Source organism: Ambystoma mexicanum, chromosome 2q (genome assembly GCF_040938575.1).
Source record: "Ambystoma mexicanum isolate Mex_15411 chromosome 2q, UKY_AmexF1_1, whole genome shotgun sequence".
NCBI classification, from domain to species: Eukaryota; Metazoa; Chordata; class Amphibia; order Caudata; family Ambystomatidae; genus Ambystoma; species Ambystoma mexicanum.
In genome coordinates this window covers 617,243,774-617,256,231 of record NC_090924.1, presented here as the reverse complement: position 1 = coordinate 617,256,231, position 12,458 = coordinate 617,243,774, and the positions used below count along the sequence as shown (strand labels likewise).

Here is a 12,458-nt window from a genome sequence, read left to right as displayed (position 1 = left end):
AATGGTGCATGGATTTGGGTGGCATAGTATTGTTAAAACCCTAGAAATCACAAACAATTATTTCCTAAAAAATTATGTTGCATTTACCAAAGAGCACTTCAACAATCTATTTGCACGAAGAGACAGGCCTTCATTTTATTGGTTGGGGGACTGCTCTTAAACCTGTGTTATAATGGATTGGCTTATGCACCGCTCCCGAAAATATATAAAAATAGGGAAGCATCACAAGACGTGTTGAGTCTAGAGGGTGAGAAATCTTTTCCCTGGTGTAATCATGTTAAAAATCTATCATGTAACATAGGTTATGATATTTAGTGGTCCAATCAAGAAGAAATCAGCAGTGAGTTGAAAATGGCACCCTTGTGGGAAGCGCGAAATAGAGCTTTGAAGAGATTATAATTAAGAGCTAGAGTTCACCAATTCTCACATCATGCTGGGATTGCAAATCATCCTTGGGTTATAAACCATATCTTGACTATATAAGGCCAAAAGTAACACAAACATGTTATTTTAAGTTTAGGTGTGGTATCTTACCTTTGGCAAAACGCATTAAATCAATGGGGTTTGACCACTTGAGACTCTTGCCCAAAATGTCTGGGTTCAAGAGAGACGGTTGTTGATTTCTTGTTGCTTTGCCCTAGGAATATCAGATTGCAGAGGTACTATCTACGGCGCGTACTTAATGAAGCCAATATCCACTATACAACTTTAGCTGTGATGGAATGTAAAAGAATGGATGAAGCAGTATTTGTACATGCCATCCCAAATTATATCTTTTGTGCTTGGGTTTCCAGGAGAAAATTACATGACTGAGATCAATAATTAGACATATCCTTCCTTAATTCACAGTGCCATGGTCTTAGCTCTAGTCAATTGCTTACATTACTTATTTAGATCTGCGACAACCCCTATGGCATAACTCAGGAATTAGTGATGTAACATAATACTGCTTTGTATTGATACTATGAATATTATTGGTAGATTATTATTTGTATACCTGAAACTATGGAGTGGCAGTGTGTTATCTATATTCCATATGTTTCATGAAATAGTTAAGCACTAGCACGTTATGGGGTTTTTAATATGTCTTTGGTTCTCCTATGAAACTGATAATCTGGCTTTGAAGACATGAAGTGAGTCTGAGATTGTATTGGTAATACCTCTCACTATGCAATATTTAACTCACTATTATGTGTATATTATGTTAATCTTTTCTGGCTCTAATAATGTATATTGTTTTTTTATTGTTTTAAATCATATGCTGTTCAATGATTATGTCATGCGTATTTGCTCTGATACTGTATGAGAATTGTTTTAAATGTACTGTGATGGCAAACTACTGAAATAAAATATATTGAATGACTAATCCCTCTCACTACGTCCCTACATTTTCCTCACACAATAGCGCCACTGCCATTTTCAAACTTGGATCACTAAAGTCCTTGGCAAGCAAAGCACCATCTAGCTTTCAACTTAAGAAATATAAAAAACAAAAAACCACCAAAAGATTTCACTTTTCTTCCAGTCTGAAAATGGTGGCCGACAAACAAAAACAAAAAAAAATCACCATCTTTAATGAGCTCTCTTACTCTTCTTTTTTTCTTGCTATCGCTTGCTCCACTGGGCTGCTGCTGGCGTCTTAATTCCTTCTTTCTTGAAAAAGGTCCTCACCATCAGGGCTAATATTCCTCCCGAGACCACCAACACCAGACTCTCTGTCACCCTTCAGGGTGACCGTTCCTCTCATCTCTGTAGCTTGGCTCCGCCTCACTCTCCCTTCTCGACTATCACAATACCCTCACTAAATCTGGATCCCCTCTTGACAAATGTCCAACATGTTCTTCTGTCATTGTGCCTACGCTCCTTACTCTCCTAAACTCCTTCTGGCTACTGGGTTTGTTGTTCTTGCTAGCCCTCACAGCTTCCCTCTTCCAAAAACTCTCGCTTGACTCCTACCAAATTCTGTCCTCTCTCTTTCTTCTTTCTTTTCAAAACCTTAAGATCGTCCGTTAACTCTTAACTCCAACCCTTTCTTCAGTCGCATTCCATTTTACACTGTCTCCAAACAGGCTTCTGAACCAGTCCCATCGCTGCTAGCTATTGTTCTGCTCGACTTATCTGCAGCTTTTAATTCTACTGACCAGTCTCCCGGTCACTTTTGGAGTCCAAGGCTCCGCTCTGGAATGTTGATCATCATTTCTTACTGACAACCTACAAGTGGTATCTCCTTCTCATTTAAGTCCTCCTTCAGTGCACTATCCTGTGGAGTTCTCCTAGGTTCTTCCCTCTCTTATTCTTTTTAACATTCTGTCGCTTGCTTCCCTTATCAAGCTTTGTGGTTTTCCTTTCCCTCATACACTGATAACAAAGCTCATTATTCAACTCACTAAAAACTCTAGATGAATTGCCAAATGGAGGACTTAAAACTCCATTAATCTTTATGCTGACAAGACAGAGGTCATGGTGGTTAGTGGCCCTCTCTACCTGTGGTGCAATCACGTGTCTCCATCTCTCCGCGCGGCCCCTTTTCCTGCCCCTGGTGGTAAGAACATTGGCTTGAAACTTGATTCATTCCGTTCTCTGGTTCTCCAAGTCAATTCGGATAAATCCGGATGCTTTTCCTGCCTTCGCACAGCAGCTCCTCGGTTTTCTCACTGAATCCACCTGCATTTCTGCTGCCACTGCCATCATCCAATCACGGCTGGAGGTTGGTAATGCACTCTATCCTGGTCGCCCTTCCTACAGTCTCCAAAGCTATGAGCTCAAGCAAAATAAAGCAGCGTGCCTTATTTTTAATACCCCTAAATATTCTGACATTACCCACATGTTGCACTCCTTCCCAGGGCTTCTCATTCACTTCAGAATATTTTCTTTTATTTTCTAGTATTTTCCACAAGTACCTTGGGCTCGCTTTGTTCTTCCAAAGAATCTCGTTTCTGTGTCGCCATGTGTTCCCCTTTACTGGGCCAGCCCGTGTTGCTTTTCGGTTTCAGCTGCCCAAGCATGGAATAAGCGCCTCTTTGAGCTTCACCTTCTAACCATCTACGTTTCCGATGCTACCTTGTCTCTTAACGTGGGCTTTCAAATAACTCCCGCTACTCCGTCCGGTCTGGACCCCACCACCAAGAAACAAGCATTCCTAACATCAGATGATGCAACGTCACGCATTCAATCATACGTGTAATCACTTGCTCAGAGCACTTTATAACAAAACTGGGCCCAGAGCCCGGGCCCTTTGACTGAGGTACTCCTGCCGTCGCCATATTTTAAGTGTGAAAAGAATCTACTCTTATGACCCCAAAAAACTGGTAAAAAAGCCAAGGTGCAAATTTCCTTTCAGCTATATCAGGACTGCTGACATTGTCTTTCGTACCATGCAAAGGAACACACAATTATTGGTCAGTGTTAGTGCACACCAAAATTGGTGTGACTAGCCAGCGATACCCTGGTGTGACTGCAAATCGATTTCTATATTAATAGCACTCAACAGTTATTCATGGTCCATTTAATATGTACCATGCACAGGCATGAAGGAATATTGGCTCAAGGGGTTGCTGGGAGATTTCCCAACTGATGAATGAAATTAAAAGTCCAGCAGGGCTGACGAAGGGTATCCACATGCCAGGTATGCGTGATGTGCTGTGCGTCTAGCTGTGTGTCTAGTCTACCAGCCTTCTGTGGGCACCGCTTTTCAGCATTTCTTCCTGATTTCGTTTGTGCTACAATGGCAACAAATTTTAGATCCAGAAGATGTAAGAGGGGAACATCTGAAGCCCGGATTACCTCAGAAGAACAGGGTGCATCTGTTGTCTTTACTGTTCACCACATGAGCTGTCCTGCATCTTAAGCCCCGAGCAAGCAATGTGATCAAGGCAGGAGCAGTCTGCCGTATGGCCATTAAGGTGATGTGTGGGAAGGTTCTGTGGGCCATTATGGGATGACTTAGTACATTATGCCTAAGCCAGTATTAATGGAGCAACCACCCCCCTAAATTATGAATTCCTGTACAGGAATGGTAACGGCCCACCAGCCTGAGCCTAAGTAAGGGGGAAGGTGTGGGAATGGGGAGGCAACATAGAGAATCTCCCTGTTGCCTCTCCTCATTCAAGATGGCAGCACACGGGAAGGGCCCTGGGTAGCTGAAAAACACAGGCGTTACACTGTGTGTTTTTCGCCCGTGTTTCCAACCATCTGATCGGCTGAGTGCCCTTCCATTAGTGGAGCGTTACCGGCCCTGTATGCCCTCCTAACCAGGGGTGATTGCCATTCGCACCCAAGGATTCATCTAGGGCGAAAACAGTTTTTTTTTTATCGGGAGACAGGCAGATTGGGCGAGCCCAATCTACCAGTAAAAAATACCAGTATGGCCAATGCCATACTAAATAGAAAAGGGACTTAGTCTTGTTTCTAGTTCTATTGTGGCGGCAGTTGCAAGCAGGAAGGAATGCCAGGGCTCCCTGTTGCCTCCACACATTCAAGATGGCGGCACCCGGGGAAGGACCTCGGGTGGCTGGAAATGCGGGCGGTACGCTGTGTTCTTGCACGCGTTTCCAGCTATCTGATTGGCTGGGAGCCATTCCCCCTTTGCGAATAAATATTAAATGTGTCCCTATGTACTACCCAGATTTTTGTAAAATTATGAATTGCAATTTGTTAAAATGGGTCACAGTATATTTGGTCCAACCATGGATGACGGTATCTATTTGAGTGTGCTTACCCATAACGAACACCAAAATTCAAACAAGCATCTTAACCCCTTAACTGCTGGGCTATTATGCATACTCGTCCTCAGCATTTATAAACTTGCTGCCTGACTAGAATGAGGGTACAGTTCACTTTTATTTGTTTTATTTCTTGCAATATTCTCACTCCACTGATCAGAAATAGGAGTAGGGGTTATGGCATTTTTGTTGTAAGAATGAGCATAAATTTCCTGATTCTCAAACGGTATTTCGAAAATCCAATTTCTAATTTGCCACAAAACGTAAATGGGGAACAGGTGAGTTAGAGGGGGTGGGAAGCGGGAAGCCAAGACAGATAATCAGTCGCACCTGAGACCATTGAGGTCTCCCTTGGTACCCCTAAACAAATTATTAAAAAAAATATTTACAGTACAAAATTGAAGCTCCTGAGCTGTGGCCAGTGCCATGTTTCTGGAGTGGCTGGCTTTCTTGTTCAAGCCTCTTAAAAAAACAGAGGGTTCCACAAGTGTAACACTTTGAGCAGTGACCCTAAATAAGAAAGAATAGGAATAACAAATAATCTGTCTTTCTGGAATTCTATACAATAATTGCTAGACTCATTAAAGGTTTATTTCAAGCACACTTCAGTGGTGGGACACTGATTTAGTCTCTTCTTAAACACCACAAATTCACAATGCAGACAAAAACATCCAAAAGCATTTTAGAGTAGAATAAGGATACATTTCGGGCTATGTATTTTGCTTTACAGCATGTTTTTTCTGCGGTTGTCTCTGTTACGATCATCACAAGACATTTTATCTTGGTGTCCTCGGTCACTTGACAAAATCCTTGTGCCTTAAAGCTTGTGTACAGTGTAGAAATGTTTGACCATAGCGAATAAAGTGTCCCTTTATTTCATTGTGCCACAATTAATGCTTTTTTGTAATGTGCCTATCTTTCCTATCTCCCTGGCATGCTGTTCAGGATGTTTGTTGGCATGTATGAGGTAACGAGTGCCCAGAGTATGGGATGTCGTGTGAGTGCGCTACTCTAAATTCTTTAATACACAGCTATGAACCCTCCTACTGGTATGTATTTTGCCAACCTCTGAAGCCTGAAAAGTAGATCCACGCAGGCTTAACATGTGGCCAACTTTGCACCAGACCTGCGGATGAATTGGCCTGCTGTTAAATCTCAGTTACCAGTTTAATGGTATCCACTACAGAGTGCAATTAGCTTTATGACTTTGAGAACATTCAGCCATGTAATAGCTAATTTTACTAGAGCTGGTAAGATAGCTATAGCCGGTAAGATAGCTCAGTGGGTTGAGCGCTCGCTGCTGCAATGTGATTGTGATCTGCAGGCTGAATCCCGGCCAGGCCAACTCAGTCTTTCATCCTTCTGAGGTTGTTAAATGAGTACCAACACAGGTTGGGTGATATTGTATGTATATTTGTTCTATATGAAGCGCTTAAGCGTAAGTGCTATATAATAACACATTATTATCATTTGGCCTTGGACGTCTGCTTGCATTCACAGTAATTTGGTAATATGGGCCTATACATACTGATATTAACGATACATATGGTGATCCATTCTTGTATGAAATGTGTATCACATTACAGTGATATTGTAACCATATTTTTCGTAGTGCACTTAGGAATAATGCAATGTGATACCACTTCCTGTTTTCTTAAGGGGTGAAAGGGTGTGTTGCATCACTTCCTGTGATGTCACTTGGGGTGGGGTCAAATGGCATCACTTCCTGTGATGTCATCGGAGGTCAGGGGTTGTGTGATGTCATTTCCGCTAAGCCTGGTATTTTGGTGAAATGACATCCCTCTGGGTAATGTGGGGATACGCACATAAACAGAAAGAGTAAAACCAAAATCCTAAAGAACTAGAATTTAAAAAAAACAGCATAAGATGGATCCACATGAAAACGGCTGATTTATGCAGTGCATTGCACAAACCCAAAGCTTTCTTAGTGCTTAGAAAATGTATGTGACAATGCGTGTATGTGACTTGTATATGGCAAACCTAGAAAGAAAGCAGTGCAGCGCTGCACCTATGGAGTGTGGGATACATAGCTGAAAGGAGGGGGGCTGGGGTAGAGACGCTTGTCTTCATTATCCTAGTAGTAATGTTATCAATCTTCAAAGGATGATTAGGGCCACCAGAATTAAAACCTTTGATTTGTGAGTTATATGCAACTCTTTGAGCAACCTTCTTAATTCCCCATGTGCTGTAAATTACTGCATACAATCCGCCTGGACAAGGTAATTGTTGTATGCAACACGTGCAAAATAAAATAGTGCAAGCATATGTTTCCGAAATATCTAAAAACACATTAAGAACATACCTGCCAGGTGCTGAAGGGCTCCAGTTTGAAAGTGGCCAAGCTGACTATCCCTGCGGCAAAGCACAGCCATTTCTTCTTCACCAGCGAGACTGTGTAGAGGATCAGGCAGTGGGAAAGGACCAGCATCAGGAAGGAATTTCCCATGATTCCCAGGATACACAGAATCCCGTAGATCATGTACACCCAGGACCGGAGCTGTCGAGGCACAGAGGAAACAAAAGAAAGACTACTACTTCCGTGTCAAGAAAGATTCATTTATCTCACAACACCCTTCCCCTTCCCAGTTTCCTCTTTCTGTTTTAGGGTTGCCAGTGGAGACTTGGGGCATGAAGGACACCCTTCTGCAGTCTGGGTCTTTTTATCTGGCAACTCTATCACTCTCCTAGCTCCTCTTCCTCCCAAATTTGTACTTTCTCGTACATGTTAAAATCGTGATTCATGAATAATTGTATTACTGACATATCAACCACGTTTTTCGGAAAAAATAGCATTAGTTTATAAACCTTAATAGCTGTTTTTATTTGTTTCAATTGTTTCAATCACTTGGAATCTCTTGCTATTTGTGATGTTAGCTGATGGGCCCCCGCAGCAGCTGGGGAGCGCGGGCGGCCTGCCCGATGGCGCTGCGCGAGGGTGGGCCGCAGCGCAAGAAAGACGCGACTCCCTCGTATGGTGCTTAAACCCGGACTGGCGTTATTACGCCAGTTCCGGTGATTCCTTTATTCTTTCCGTGTCACGTGACCCTTTACGTCAAGGGCACGTGACACCACATTCCTCCCCAACTTGGAGGTATTTACACTTCTGTCAACAACAAACATTTTGAACTGATATAACATATAAACTGACACACATTTGCAATGCATCTGCTCTTGCTTACTGCCTTCAGAGTTCATCTTGGCGTGGGTTTCTGAAGGTAGACTCCGTCCACTACATATCCCTGGAGGCGGGACGACGGTTTGGGCTTTTCTCTCAGACGGTAGCGGGTGCTTCCTTCTCTGGGTATGTCCTCCTTGGTGATCTCTGCTTCGGTTCTCTCATCTTGCAGGTGTGGTCTGTCTGAATTTCTTGGTGTGGCCAGACTACCCGGTGGTGTCGGTTCTTGAGGTGTATGCGGCGCTCCTCCTTCTCCCCCTCTCGGAGGCGTTGAAGGTTCTTCCCACATTTCTGGGGGTACTTTCCTGAAGTGCGACACGTTCCTTGTTACTGTCTCTCCTCCTCGGGTGGCGGTGACCATGCTATGGTTGGTGGTACTGACTGTCCACGGTCAAACCTCGAAATTGAGGGACATTTTCTTGGGCGGTGCTCGGTTCCTGACAATGACAGTGTCTCCTGGGGTCAGTTCTCTGTGGCAGGCTCATCTGGCGACGCTTTCTTGTTCATTTCGCCTCAGCCGCCTTGCGTCTATTGCTGGGATGTCAGGTTCCGGGGCTGTCCGGTGGGGGTGTATGGGAAGCTCCGCTTGTATGGGTACCCCAAACATGAGGGCTGCGGGGCTGATCCCGGTGGCTGAGTGCGGGGTTTGCCTGTGCGTTCTCAAGAACCGATATACTGTCTTCAACCACGGGTGCCCCTGCTCCTTGGCAATCCGATGACTTTATTGAGCGACCCCATGAATCGTTCAGCGTCTCCATTTGCCTGGGGCCATCCCGGGGTGATTCGCTGGTGCTTGACGTTCACTTCTTTGAAGTATTCGCGTAGCTCCTGACTGGTAAAGGATGGCCCGTTGTCGCTTTTTACTTTCCTCGGAATTCCATGTGTGGCAAACATCTTCTCCAGCGCGAGGATGGTGGTTTCGGCGTTAGTGGATGCCACGTGCTCTACTTCAGGATATCTGCTAAACTCATCGATTATCACGAGCAGGTAACCTTCGCCGGCGATAGTGCAGTGGTCCATGCTGACTGCGTCCCAGCGTTTGCAGCTTCTTGGGACACTGCTAATCGGTTCAGGGTTTTCAGGCCTCCTGGATGCTTGGCAGGCCGCGCAGGACTCTACTAGCTCTACTACTCTTTGTTGCATGTTCGGCATCCACATCCTGGATTTGAGGTATGCCGTTGATTTTACGATGCCTTGGTGGCCACTGTGGGCTAACCCGAGACCTCTTTCCTCCAGAGACTCTGGCAATATGATTTGGTGCCCTTTTAACAGCACTCCTTCTGGGGCTATTGAGAGTTCATGTCTGATCCCGAACAGCGCTCTGAGTTTGACCTGTGCCGATGCTGTGCGTTGGGCTATTGACATGAGATAGTTCTTCCAATTCCCGGATTGGATAGCGGCGGTCGTGTGCTGCAAGATGGTGTCCTCCTCTGTCTCACGCACTACTTCATTCAGTGTCAGGGCTCGCGGTCTTGCGCAGGCAACTACGTGACAGACATGCTCATCGGTTTCCTTCGCATGGTGTTGTTCGCTGTCAGTAGCCCGCCTCGGGTGGCGGGACAGGTAGTCCGCCGGGTTGTCCGATCCTGGGCGATACTCCACCTCGATGTTGTACGGCTGTAGCTGCAGCATCCATTTCTCTATGCGTGCAGGCGGGTGGGGGGCAGAGCCTCGGAAGATCGGGATTAGGGGTTTATGATCAGAGAAGACTTTCGCCTGCTTGCCCAGCAGATACACTTTGAAGTGGCGGCATCCACACAAGATGGCCAGGGCCTCCTTCTCTATGTGTGCATAGTTCTGTTCGGGTTTTGTGAGTGCTCTACTGGCAAACGCGATGGGGAACACTTTACCTTCATTGTCCGTTTGGGTTAACACTGCCCCCAGGCCAACTGGGCTGGCATCAACGAGGAGTTCAGTCTGCTTTTCTATGTTGAAGAAGGCCATGGTGGTGGAGGCAGATAGAGTGTCTTTAATTTGTTGAAATGCTTGTTGATGAGTCGCGGTCCATTCCCACTTCTGGTCTTTCTTTGTTAATTCCCTGAGTGGGCTCGCGATGCTAGCGAGGTCAGGAATGAAGCGTGCGCAGTAGGTTGCCATCCCCATGAAGCTTCTCACATCTGAGGCTGATTGTGGTGCTTTGGAGTCCTTTATGTCTCACACTTTAGACGGGTCAGGGGACACGCCTTCTGCGCTCAAAATGTAGCCAAAGAAGCATAGTTCACTTTTGCTGAATTCGCACTTTTCTGCGTTGAGTGTCAGGCCTGCTTCTTCGAGCCTTTTCAGGACTGTCGCTAGTCGTCGATGGTGCTCACTTTTGTTCGAGGCGTATACGAGGATGTCATCACTGATGTTGGTGGTTCCTTCTAATCCCGTGATGACCTTGCGGATTTCGTGTTGGAACACTTCTGCGGCAGATGATATCCCAAAATTGAGCTGTTTGTACCTCATCAGGCCGAGATGAGAAGAAAATGTGGTAATGTATCTTGACTCTTTGGATAGTCTTAGCTGGTGATAGCCTGATCTGAGGTCAAGTTTACTGAAGACTGTTGCCCCGGTGAGGTCTATGGTGAACTCGTCAATCGTGGGGGTTACATGGCATTCCCTCCCAATAGCTGCGTTGGGAAGCCTCATGTCTATACATATTCTTACTGCGTTAGGCTGTTTGGGTTTTTGGGCTACTACCATGGGCGAGACCCACGGAGTCGGTCCGGATGTTCTCTCAATGGTTCCTCCATCTTCGAGCTTGGCCAGTTCCTTTTCTACTGCGCCTCTCAGGTGGAATGGAATCCGTCTGTGTCGAACTGCCTTCGGTTCGATGGTGGGGTCTATATGAAGCTTGATGGTTCTCCCCTTGAGGCACCCGATGCCCTGGAACAGCTTTCTGTGTCGTCTTAGTAGGTTGTTCAGTTCGTCGTGTTGGAGGCCGAAAGCGAAATGTATTAGCTTCAGCTTCTCTGCCGTTTTGCAGCTCAGTAGCGTCTCGCAGCCGGCATCCACTACATAGATGCGTGCACGGCAGTTGGTGTTCTCGTGGGTAAAGTCTGACTTGAAAGACCCTAGCACGGGGAGGGGTTTCTTACATCCGTAGGCATATAGCCTGACCTTCTTCTGGTGAAGGTTGGGTTTCGGGTTAAGTCTGTTGAATGCTGCCACTGGCATGACGTTCACTGTTGCGCCAGTGTCAATGACCACTTTTAGTGGTTCTCCGTTGGAGAGAACTGTGCACGATGGTCTCTTCCTCTGTCGTGACCGATGCGGTTCTACCGCTGATATTAGGTGTATACGATGTACTTGTCTGCTTCCCTTTTTCCGTCTTCCTTTGTCTCTCCTTTTGGGGGATGTGCTGCTATCGCTGTCGCTCGTGTCTGGGGACCTTTGGGACTCATCGACGGCTCTGGCCTTTCCTTTACGTGCTTGTTGGTGGGAGGATTCTCTGGGTGCAAACTTTTTCCGGCGTTCTTGTGTCGGGCGTGGGGCCGAGTCTTTGTCAGGCGGGTTCAGGCAGACAGCGGCATAGTGGTTGAGGCGATTGCATTTTCTGCACGTGGATCCCCATGCGGGGCAGGACTCACCTTTGTGCCACGGGCCTCCGCACCATCTGCAGCTCTTGTCTTGCCTCTGTGATGGGTGGGGCCTCTGACCCTGCTTTGTGTGAATGTTCTGGTGTCTGGAGATGGCCGCCACGTCTTCTGCGGGTCCAGGGTTGTCCAGCGGCAGTCTTTGGATTGCTGCTTCCATTATCGCTACCTGGTCTTCCGTTTGTTCGCGGAGGCGGGCCATCTCGAGGATGCGTGACAGGCGTATGTTCCTTTCAGATAGTATGGCTCTTCTCAATTTTTCAGAGGATATCCCGTTGATGATCTGGAGACGGATGGCGAATTCTTCGTCTGGGAACTCGCAGCCTACTTCCATTTCACAAAGGCGAGCGTGAAATTTGTCCACTGTCTCTTTCTCCCGTTGCCTCGCCATGCAAAAGTGGAAACGTTCATAGTCTGGGTTGAGATCAGGTTTGAACATATTGGTGAGTGCTGTTCTCGCTGCGTCATAGTTGTCTTCGTTACCGCGGTTCGGTGTGGCGTTGAAGAGGCGCAGAGCTGCTGCTCCGATGTTGAGTAGGAGGAAAGTGCGCATCTTTTTCGGCACGGTGATGTCTCTGGCGTCGAGATGCATTTCAAATTGTTGTAGCCAGATTTCCCACCTCATAGCAGCTCCTGTGGTGAATGGGTCGAACGGCGGCATGAGTGTTGTTTGTGCTGGGTCGGGATGCTCATTGGAGAGGCTCCTCCTGGAGGATGAACTTGTGCTAGTCCTTATGGGGCTGGTGCTTGGGCTGGACATGTCGGTTTTCCGTGTGCTCCTTCCAGATTTAGGGCGCAGTCTGTGGGTGGCGGTGCTAGAGGTATCTCCTCAACACCGTAGGGGACTATGCCAATGGCACGTGTTAAGCTGTGTAGCTGTGCCGTACCTGCTTTGACACCAACAGACTTCTCCAAGAGATGCAACGTTTTATCCATGCAGCGTGTGAGAGCTGCAGAGCCCCA

At 46.4% G+C, this 12,458-nt stretch overlaps 1 protein-coding gene across 1 annotated transcript in view; it reads right to left on the bottom strand.

The window, feature by feature from the left end:
• Positions 1-12,458, bottom strand: part of HHATL (hedgehog acyltransferase like) — a 360,457-nt gene that overhangs the window by 93,649 nt on the left and 254,350 nt on the right. Inside the window, exon 5 of the mRNA XM_069647763.1 lies at positions 7,045-7,239. Within this exon, the coding sequence (XP_069503864.1) occupies positions 7,045-7,239 (195 nt within the window). The remainder of the gene's footprint in view (positions 1-7,044; positions 7,240-12,458) is intronic.